A 12382-nucleotide genomic window follows, 5' to 3' on the forward strand; every position below is an offset into this window, starting at 1 on the left:
TTATACGTGCGCCAGCCACCACACACACGAAGAGTCTTCAACCGGTGGGGTGCGAACTCTCAACCCACGCGAATCCAACGCCCTACCAACCAGGCTAATATATATATATTGAAACACAGAGGAGCTAAACAATTATTCCTGATAAATTGTTAACATGGTCCTAACATTTTATCATTCATAGAATTTGTATGTTTACAAAATTTATTTGGCATATAGGAAGACAGTATTTTAATCTACCCGCTTACAGTCTTGAGGTTTTAGGTAAGGTAGCAGCCTAGTCTGCCTAGACCGCCATAATTTTGCATATGCATTAATTTGTAATATTATATAATAAAATGAAATTTTAAACAAATGCATACTACATTAATAGTTTAACATTCAGAAAAGACAATATTCTGAGAGGGCTAATTGCCAAAAGTAGCTATTAATAAATAACGGAAACACCTTGTTGTTTTCAAAGCACTAAACAAGAGAAAAAAAATTGATATAAATAAAAAATAGCAGGTATTTAATTTCTGAAATAGAACATAAGAATTAAATCTTTAAGAAATCAATGCATTTTTTTTAAAGATCGAAAGAAGCATTGAATGTCAGGGGGAAAAAAGATTATCTTGAATGGTATTAAATACAAATGCAATAAATAAATAAATAAAATAAGCTACAAATAAAAACTCTCCTTTTACTACAAATTCTCCTTCGAAAAAGAAGTAAATAGACGACAAGAAAATGCTACTAAGCTGCTGTTCTGAAAAAAATAGCATCTTAATATTTTCTGAAACCTGCTCCACCAATCCATTTGATAGCCCCCTCCCTCCCCTTCTCAAATAAAACGTCTTCGCCTTTTCTGAATAGCTATTAAACTCCCTGCATCCGCATACAACAAATTCACCATTTTTCGAAACCGAAAGTAAAGCTCTCTTTTTGTTCAAAGCGGATCATTTACTTAATACCTACTGCAACAGATGAAAACTGCAAGATGCCACAATCCGCAAAAACTTGTGGGGGGAGGGGATGGAGACGGATGATGTTCAGGGAGGAGATGTAATCTATATATGCACTATCTCTAGATGCTATCTTACTTAATGGAAATAAGAAGAGGAACTTACCGTTTTTATTTAAACCCGCACTTAAATGGCGTGTTCGAAATAAATTTGCTATCGTTTTCATTACTACAGACGGATTCTTCCTCGGCACATAGCACTTTCTCATGGCTTATGGGGTTCTTTTATATTATTTTTTTTCAGTTATTTTGTATTAGAGCTATATACATGAATTATCTTTTCAATTTCATTGGGAGTAGTTTTGATGCCTATATATTTTCTGTTTCAATAGGAAGAGGGGAAAAAAAGACGTTATTTTTATTTCCTTTGATGCTCACATTTTTTAGAATGAAATATCGAAATGCGCATTTAAAACTGTGTAATTGGTCTTTTTGCTTATTTAATAAGTCGAAATTGTAAGATTTGTCTCATCAAACCTGCATATACGTTTCCCACTCTGATTGTGGCTCAATAGCTAATTTTTTAAACAGTATATGATAGGCAATTTTTTTTCATTTTAAAAGATGCTTTAAATGGTGCAAAGAATTATATTTTACATTGTATCAGCAATCAAAATTCTGATCAAGAAATTATGAAATTTAAATTCTTACATAGTCTTCTGGTTTTATTTCTACTACTAATATAAAGAAGAGTGTGTGTTTGTGTTGGCATTATACAGGCCAGACCATTTGCCTTAGAACTATCAAACTTGGCATATGTATATATACTTTGGAGATGGAAATGTGCACCTCGGAGCGATTATACTGAAAAGTCTAATTAGAATTTTAATTAATTAATTAGCCTTTTTAATGATACCAATGTAAAAGTCACGCAAATTTATATTATATATTGCCTCATTTATAATATTTTAGATTCATGCGCTTTTCATTGTTTCATTAAATATTTAATCGTTTGGGATTTTTTTTCCATTATTGGAAGTTAAAGAAGAAGGATTCTCTTTAATATCTGTGTTGTTTACAAAACGAATAAAAAGTGATGCCATAATACCTCGGAAGTTATCATACCATAGATGAACCAGATTTTAAGTTTTAAAAAGCACTATGATGTGCGGAACTCCAAAAGAAAAGGTTCGTACACACATTGATCGGAACATATGTAAGAAAATTAAAATAATGCGAATTTAACGTCTAACAATTTGAAGAAATCATAGACCAATTTATATCTAAAAGATTAAACTGAAATTGAATATAGCCAATATCCCTGGCGAACCAGATGGTCACCAACGGCGACTAGTTAATAATAGTGAAAATAAATGTATGTGGATGTGCATTAGTGCTGTACAGGTCAGTCGTCTGCTTAGAACAACATACAGTGGCTCAAAAAATTGAGAGTACACCTTACTTTTACTTCATAAATTCGACTTTCAATATAAATAACACATTAACGGGAAGTGCAAACATGATTTTATTTTTACACATAACAAATGGTTTAATTTAGAGTAAAAATAAAGAAAAATCAACGAAAAATTTCTAAGCTGAAAATTTTCAGAAGCATTTTAAATAAACATACGCAAAATTTTGCCTCAAAAAATTGAGAATACACCAATGAAATTCTTGTAATATTTCGCATAGAAAGAAAGTGTCATTATTAAATTGCATGTCTTTTGGCTCTTATAATGGCCTCTAATCGTCATGGTACCGATTCGACCCATTTTTGGTGGTATTTGAAAATATTTTACCCCATTCTTCATGCACCACTTGTTTTAAATGGGTTTTGTTTCTAATTTTGTGTTTTTGAACCCCTTTTTCGGGTATGACCCACGAATATTCAATGGCATTGATGTCGGGGTACTGTGGTTGTGGTGTGTAACTGCTATTTACAATGAAAATGACACCATATTTTGAAGTTACGTGTATTCTGTTTGGGGTCGTTGTCTTACTGGAAAATGAAATTTCCATCTAAACCCAAATTTTTAGCACTTTCCTTTAGATTGCTGCGAAGTATATCCAAGTAACCTGTATCATTTATAATGCCATCTAAAAAAATTAAATTTCCTACCCCGGATGAAACCATGTAACCTCAAATCATCACGGAGTCACCATCATGTTTAACTGTAGGATGTACATTTTTTTGGTTACAAAGCAGTATTAGGCTTTTTCCATACAGTAAGATGGTTATCACTGGCAAAACTGTTGAGGTTTCTTTCATTACTAAATATAGATTTCTTCCAAGGGTTATTGGTCTGCAATTGATGAGTGTTTGCAAACTTCAAATGCTTTTTCTGAATTTGCAAGCTGGTGAACGGTTTCTCTCTAACAATGCTACTTTTATATCCAGCTTGTTTAATTGCATTTAGCACAGTTTCAGCACTTACACTTCTGCCTATGATTTGAAAAGTTTCTACAACAAATTGGATGAACCATATGGTAGCAGCAATCTAAAGGAAAGTGCTAAAAATGTGGGTTTAGATGGAAATTTCATTTTCCAGTAAGACAACGACCCCAAACAGAATACACGTAACTTCAAAATATGATGTCTTTTTCATTGTAAACACCAGTTACACACACGACCACAGTACCCTGACATCAATGCCATTGAATATTCGTGGGGGATACTCGAAAAAGTGGTTCAAAAATACAAAATTAGAAACAAAACCCATTTAAAACAAGTGTTGCAAGATGAATGGGGTAAAATATCTTGAGATACCACCAAAAATGGGTCGAATCGGTACCATGACGTTTAGAGACCATTACAAGAGCTAAAAGACATGCAATTTAATAATGACACTTTCTTTCTATGCGAAATATTACAAGAATTTCATTGGTGTATTCTCAATTTTTTGAGGTAAAATTCTGCGTATGTTTATTTAAAATGCTTCTGAAACTTTTCAATTTAGAAATTTTTCGTTGATTTTTCTTTATTTTTACTCTAAATTAAACCATTTTTTATGGGTAAAAATAAAAACTAGTTTGCATTTCCCGTTAATGTGTTATTTATATTGAAAGTCGCATTTATCAACTAAACGTAAGGTGTACTCTCAATTTTTTGAGCCACTGTATATACCTGCAAGAGAATGTAAAATTTTATTTATTTAAAAATTAAGCAAAATTTTGACTTTTTTGCGCGATAGCTTACAAAAATATTACAGTACAAACTGAATTTTACACTATTTCAAAATTTAAAAAAATGTGTTTATAAGTATGCCAATTTAATAAATGTGGAAATGTTTGTTGAATTGTGGAAAATGTTTCAAAAATATTCTTTCGCCTAATTTTTAATAATAGATTACATTGTTGCTTGAAATTCATATTGTTTTTATCGTTTCATGAAATATTTGATTTCGCGATTATCTCTCAGTGTTGAAGATCTATTAGGAAAAAAAGAATTCTTTTCAAAATCCTCGTAGTTTAGAATATAGGGGGGAGGAGGTGTGTAAGCACGACAAAAGTTGGAAGATAGATGAATTGAACTATATATTTTTAATGACTCTTGATTGTTTGGGGCTAGTCTCCAATAGAAGTATTAATATACATGATGATCAGAACATGTTTAACTATTAAATTAAGACCATTTTAATGTCCATCAAATTGTAATGCTTAAAAATAATGACAGAATTATGGGCATGAAGTTACTTAAATGAAATTAAACACAACGTATATTTTCGATAAACCAATCGGTGGCCAAAGGCGGCTAACTAGTAATATTTACTAAAGTCTTTTTGATACGAACAATAACAAAATAATAATAATAATAACTGTGACTAAACTGAAAAAATGTCTAGTACCTGAAGTTTTCGAAGTTCGTCGGACCATTTGCAACCCTCTTTGTAATGGATGCAATACACCACGGAACCCATGATGGCCACTTCTGCATCTGGATCCGGGTAGATCTGAAAAAAGAAATGTTGAAATATATTCCCATCAAAATATATCTTTTTAATGAAATCAATATAAATGAAAATGTAAATTCATGCATAATTTGAACGCAACAAACTTCTGAATGAAATTTTTTCAAATTTTGCTCAAAAATTATGAAATACTAGCCGCCTTTGGCGACCAGCCGGTTCGCCAATCTTAATGTTCGTTAAAATTTTAATAATTAAATATTTTATGCAATTTCTACTTTAATAGCTTCTTCATCAAAATATTTTAAAACTTCAAATTTTGATTATCATATAATTCATTCATAATATTATAAAGGCCTTCAGTCATAACGTAATATGTATCTCTATCATTTTTTGTTAGCACCCGTAGAATTTATGCTTTAAATTAAAGTGGAAAGAATTTATCTTCAATTAATATAATAATATTTTTTACTGAAACAAAGCATTTTTTTATAATCTGATTACTGAAAATAGAGTCACTCAGCGTTTAAACTTTATGGGCACTAAAGAATATCTTTTTTAATTTATGTAATATCTCAAGAGTTGGTCAACAAAATTTTCTTAGATTCATTATGAGCAGATCGATTAATTAACAATGTTTAAATTTAAATGCATCAAACACTAAGAAAATAAAACGAATCGTTTAAAATAAACGGTTGAAAACAGGTTTTAAAAAAACTACTTAAAAAACGATGTACTTAAAACTATAAGCATATACAAAAAATATATAACTAACATAAATACAATTTACTTACAAAAGCATGCAACTAACAAAGATTAATTTAAATCATCCATTGATAACGTTGTCATGGCAACAATCAGAACAGAATGCGCATGCGTGAATTTTCTTCGCCGGTTACGTAACGCAAATACGTGATTTTTTCTACGCCAGTTGGGGTAACGCTATGCGGATTAGAAATTTTTAATTTCCTTTATTCTGTTTTATTTTAATTCAAAAGTACTTCAGAATGAATCTGAAAGATTGATTCATTAACAATGTTTAATTTTAAATGCATCAAACATTAAGAAAATAAACAGAACCGATTGAAATAATCCGCCGAAAAATCTTAACCCTAGCCTCATTACTGTTGGGAGAAAAAAAAACTGAAGCCTTTCTCGTTTGGCGCTGGGGATAATGGAAGATTTTTTTGGCGGAAAAGTTGGCGGTGGGGAAAATGGAAGATTTTTTTGGCGGGAAAGTTAGTTTTTAATTAATAATTAAAATTCTAATTAAAAATTCGAAAAAAGAAACCCCAGGTTCACATTCCCAACCTCCAAGGTATACATGTACCAAATTTGGTAGCTGTATGTCAAACGGTCTGGCCTGTAGAGCGCCAACACACACACACACACACATTGAGCTTTATTATAAGAATAGATAAAGAAATGTTTCGTACGTTAAATTCTTTATTTCGTTAACTAGATAATTTATTAATTAAAATCTATACTTTCTTAAAAGGGGGAAAAAAAGATTTCATCTTAAATGTAACCATTCTTATTCAACCAAAATGATGAAATTTTAAACAATTTTACTTATTTTTCTCCCAGTTACTATATGCAATGTTTAATTTAGTGTCATTCTTTAAAAAATGTGAATAATTTGCGGAGAAACTTAGTTTTAATTAGTGAGTGTTTATATTCGACTAAATATTAATTTTATTTTTATCATTACATGCTTTTTCCGCAAAAAGTTTACAGAATGTATCCATAAATAGTCTTGATTGTAACCTTTGTTATGTTGCATACATTTCAAGTTTTGTTCATCAATACTGATGCGAGATCAAGTGCAAGGATACCTGGTATCTATAAGAGAAAAAAGGAGAAGAGGGGATAAAAAAACCGCCCTACCCTACCAAACATAACATAGCCGAATATCAACAGATTTGTTATAAAAAGTTATTACTTTTATAAATCATCGAAGCAGATTAAAAGAATTATTTCCAGCAATATACATTAACTTACATTTCAGCATCAATAATTGACGCCGTATTTAATAATATATTTACAATTATAGTTAAACATGTCATACAATACAATATTTATAATGAGCGACGATTAAATACGCAGTTTTTCCCCAGGAAATTACTAACACGAACGCAGACGAAAAATTATAGAATAATAAGTAATTCGTAAATGGAATTAAATTTTTTTTTTAATATTAAACGAATACATCAGTGATTAAATTAGCAAATAAATAAATAAAACAAAAATTCCATTCGAAAGTGAATTTCATAAGAAACAGAAAATAAATTCCTTTAATGAAAGAAATATAAAATATATATAATATCGAATAAACGTAAAAAATTATTTCGAAGATATAATTTAAAAATTATTTCGAAGATATAACTTAACCAAATAAACCAAACTTTAATAATGTTAACCAAATAAAGCAACAATAAGAAATTTAAAGACATAAATGTAAAAAGATTGTATGGAAAAAAGTTCGATATTCTAGAACCATTTTTCCAAATATATTTTTCAAGGATCTCGACTTTGTAAAATCATTAAATAGCTAACTACTCAAAGCTAACATAAGATTAATAACAATAAAATATGGAACTTATGTTGCAATTCTTCCTTCAAAACAAACCAATCAATTGTATGACTTTCTCATATCACCACCTCATTAATTTCGATATTATCGCTCCACTAGTCCGGAAAAAATTGGACATCGCATACAGCACAGTATTGTTCTGAAAGCGAACTTTTGTTTTTATGTACAAATGTCAAGTATTCCAATGGGAAAAAAAAACAACTAATTAATTCACGGCTGACAGGAAAGATTAGACAACAAAAATATACGACCTCGTAACACACAAAAAAAACAAAACAATTAATTAAATTGCACTAAGAATGCAGTGGATAATATCTACCTTCCTAATCTAATTAATTAGAAAAAATCTGCAACACCAACACGATGCGTTGATCTTAAAAAATGGCAAATAACCCAACTTTTAGAATTTTCGTTTTAATTAATTAAATACTGTTTTGGTCGATGAAATTTAAAATTTTCTTTATAAAAAGTTGTGCCTTATGCGGAAAAAAAATTAATTAATAAAAATACAAGGAAAACGATTTTTACTTTTCTTGCAAACATATGGAATCAAAAAGTGAATTTATTTAGATCTGAGCAGACGATTTTGGCCTTTTTCACAATTGTCAATGCAGATTGCCTTTTTTTTATTATTATTTATACGAATTTTTAAACTGAAATATCAAACGCATTCAATTTATGCTTTAAAGTTCATTAGAAATAGACGAAAGTAGTTATTTTTCTATTTATTTAAGAGATTTATGAAAAAACATTTAATAATCCTCCTTTGATATTCTACTTTTTTTCATTGAAGGTATTAATTAATCTTGATGTTTATTTTGCATGTTTCGAATTGCTTTCTTCACTTCCTGAAAAAATTTTATTTTTAATTAGCTATCGCAAAATTATTCATAAATGCTGACTGATACTTTTTTCAGTTTTGAAAAATTTGTCCCACTTTTCTTTTTTACATTTATATTTGAGTGAAAAGTTCTACCCAGTAATATAACTAAAAAATTCTAGTTAGAAATTTTCTGTTTTGTAGATAACTTGACATAGATTTGTTTTATTTTCATTTGCAAACTGCAACACGTTGTTTGTGCACATGAAAATAAATTCCTTACTGTCACATACAAAAGTACAATTTTCGTAAGAAACTGAAATATGAACATTGCACCTCAATAACAAAGGCCAAAACAGGAGATGCTTTGAAAACTTGATGCTGAAGCTAATGCCAGAGCAAATCATATTTCACGCCAAGTTTTTCGTGCCATTTTGCTTATTTCCCAGGAGAAGAACAATTTTTCCTTTTGAAAAATGTAACTTCTGCGTTATGTTATATTAATAAACTTTTTCGGGTCTTTTCTTTTTCTACCTTCTACAAAATAGTCTTGAATGTCCGAAATAATGTAATTCGTTTGCTTGTATAATTAATTATCCTTTCTAATCAAGAAATTTGAGAATAAATATTATTAACTTTTCTTAATCAGCAGAATTTCAGGTACAATTTATTCCATACTACAATAATAAAAATGCCGCATAGCGAAGAAAGTAAGCTTTGTTACTTAAATTACTAAAAGTATCTGGAAGACCGTGTTTTTTTTTTTTTTTTTTTTTTTTTTAAGAGAAAATATTTAGATACGACTCACATACTGATCACATATGAATATTTTTCAATTTTACCTAAACATAAACTGGACGTTTAAATAAAAAAAAAATCGTGAATGCACTTAGTTTAACATGTTATTCGAAACAATCTGTTATATTGCAGCATTCATTTTACAATTTATCTGTCAATATTTATATATTTGAACTTAATTTTTATTTTACCATGGTGAAATCGGGTCCTAGATGGCGCTATGTGACACTGTCAGCATGACAGCAGGCAGAGAAAGGCTCTAACAGTTAATTAGATAAAAATATTTGTGTGTGTGTAAAATCGTGTTTTTTTTTTTTTTTTTTTTTTTTCAGGAAAGACGCTTATATAGATAAACTTAAAAGGCAAAAATATTAAATATAAATACATAAGTAAAAAATAAAGCAAAATGCGAGACTGGAACCGAGGACCCACGACATTTATGTTTTCCTGATCACTATACTGCACTGCCCACACTTCGAAGCAGAAGTTGAATATACTTATTCTAATAATTAGATATAAAAAAAAAATTGTGTGTATGCAAAATCGTGTTTTTTCAAGTAAGACACCTATATAGATAAAATTAAAGAGCAAATCCGTATCTAAATATAAAATTTGATCCAAGAGCCGTTTCAGAGATACAAGAAATATATTTAATAGCAAATGTCTTATGATAATCCTTTATAAATTATAATAAAACCTATCATACAATTCTAAATAACAACATACAAACACAAGAGAAAAAAAAATAATAATAATAATAATACAAAAAAAACTATAAATAGTTCATTTTTTAATAACTAAAATATGATTACTAATTGCTTGAAATGTTAACATTAAGGTGTACGTACACACTTGAAGATTTTTTTTTTTAATTTTAACTTTAAAAATCCAGTTTTTTTACATTAGATTATTAATATATATTTAAACTCATTTCAGTGAGAAAAAACCATATTACACTCATTATTAATTAATGAAATAATATTTTATGAGCTAATTAGCCTAATTTTTGAAACATGATATCTTAAATTCTAATTTGTACAGGCACACAATTCTAGTTGGAAATGATGCCTAATATTAGTTTTCATGTTGTCTGCCTCAAACAAGTTACAAAAATGTATAGTTTTTTTTTTTTTTTTTTTTGAACAATTTTTTCATCAACGATGAATAGAAAAAGCGAGATTTTTTCTGTCCTTTTAACTTTTAATCAGCTATTAAAAATTTATTTCTATAAATATAACTTTCATTGAGGCAAAAAACATCCGCTATTTCATACAGATTATTTTGATATATAAATAACTGTATTTGGTTCATTTCTTGTTGAGTTATGATTGTTTGAATGAAGCAACATAGTAGAAAAATATCATTCTTCATAAAATGAGTTTTAAAAACACTGTAACTAGAGTTTTTAATGAAAGCACCTCAAGCTAAATAATTATAACTCGAGAAATATTTCGAATATTGGCAACATCTTGGTATCGTTTGAAAGCTGAAAGATCAGAGAACATTATTAAAAAATAAAAAAAATATTCGATATTTTGAACGATTTTCGAAGTTTCAAGTGTGTACATACACATTAATACATGACTTTTCCAATTATCCGGCAGATATTTAACCAGGAAGGATTAACAAAAGAGACGGACTAAAAAATATTTATTTTTAAAAGATACATTTTGTTAACTAAGCCTATATTTACTATACAAAATATTACAAGTTTAAATAGAAAATTTTATTATATATAATAAATATTACAAAATTTACTTCAAAACTCTGAGCGACAGTTTACTATTTACTTCCCGCCAAAATCAATGGCAACTATAGGCAGAGGCTTCTTTTAATTCTTCGTCCTTTTTTAAACGTCGGGGAAAGGTCAGATTGAGGAAATGGCAGATTATACAAAAGCCATTATACTTAGATCTAGTCGCTTTTGACGACCCGTTTTTCAGCCCAAGGAAATCTTTTTCAAATTTTTATTAGCATCAGATTTTAAGACAATGTGAGGAATCATTTTAGGATTGATCTTGTAATTCTGAATCTTGGTGAGATGAGTTTCCGAAATAGAATTGGCCTTATATGATTTACCACGGAAAGAATAATTACATTGCGCTTGATATTTAATCCGTACTGTGTTAGCATAAAGAAAAAGGCATATAATTCCTATGATGAGATTTTTCCGAAAATTTTATTTCTAACATTTTTTTTCCCACTATCTTATTAGATGTTAAGTTATATTTTGTTCATAACTAAGCCCAATTAAGCGACGTCACAGTCAAATGAAAAAATAAAAGAATAAAAAAAAGTGGGTATGGTATTTCACTTATTTAAAATTGTGAAAAACGCATCATGTCCTTTTTTCTCCTATAAGATCCAAAATTAAATAGGTGTGGCTTCCTTGATGAATGCCATAGTAATATGATTCAATCGTAATAATATCTCGTTTTGAAACTAAATGAAAGTTATTTTGTAAATGAATAAGTAATATTGAACGTGTTCAGCAGACGAGAACGATAATTAGTGCCCCTTTCTCTAAATTTTCGCACAACTGTGAAAGGATTTCAGATTCTCGATAGATTAACGTGACCCACATCTGTATCGGCGACCCTCCGGTTCTCAACATGAACCCCACAGCGGAAGTAGGAATTAACTAAAATACCTTCATGCCATTCTAAAGTTAATAACTATGCATTTTTGTATCAAAAATTAACAGAGGTAGTCCCATGTAAGTATGAACAGACTTTAATGATTTAAAGTGATATAAGAATTTTGGAATGGTATATCATGAATAAATAGAAATGGGAAGTTTACCGATTTTATTTATTTATTTATTTATTTCATATTTCTTTGAATTTGAGTTTTGCTAATACATAATTCTCATTTATGAATAGAACGGAAGCTATTTGGGAACAGACATTATAATAATGAACTATGTCAAAAAACGAGGGCGATACTTGAGCCAGCACTAATATTCTCCGAATTTCCATAACAATATATTGGAAAACCTCCGGGTTGGAAAATATTCGGTTCTCTACATTTGATTTAAAAGACGTAGGCCCACATACATAGTTGAAGTCTGCTGGAATCATGTTTGAATCCTGAAATCTCCGGCTTTAAAGCCTAGGCTTTACCAGGCCACTATCATCCATAAAATCATCTTTAAAGGAAAGTAAAAGCTAAGAATTCAAAAGCTTTCACGAACTTCCTGGCTAAAGGAAGAAAAAAAAAAAAAAAACTTAAGAAAAAGAAATGTCAAATTCAGTTAACTCGTTTTATTAAGACATATGAAATCATAACTATAATCCTCTGCACACAGACAAAAAAAAAAAAAAAAA

General features: G+C 29.3%; 1 protein-coding gene across 10 annotated transcripts in view; it reads right to left on the bottom strand.

The window, feature by feature from the left end:
• Positions 1-12382, bottom strand: part of LOC129966581 (TNF receptor-associated factor 4-like) — a 357557-nt gene that overhangs the window by 22795 nt on the left and 322380 nt on the right. For all 10 annotated transcript variants that reach the window (XM_056081045.1, XM_056081056.1, XM_056081054.1 and 7 more), the window contains one exon: positions 4786-4890. In XM_056081045.1, the coding sequence (XP_055937020.1) occupies positions 4786-4890 (105 nt within the window). The remainder of the gene's footprint in view (positions 1-4785; positions 4891-12382) is intronic.

This window comes from Argiope bruennichi, chromosome 4, assembly GCF_947563725.1.
Source record: "Argiope bruennichi chromosome 4, qqArgBrue1.1, whole genome shotgun sequence".
NCBI lineage: Eukaryota > Metazoa > Arthropoda > Arachnida > Araneae > Araneidae > Argiope > Argiope bruennichi.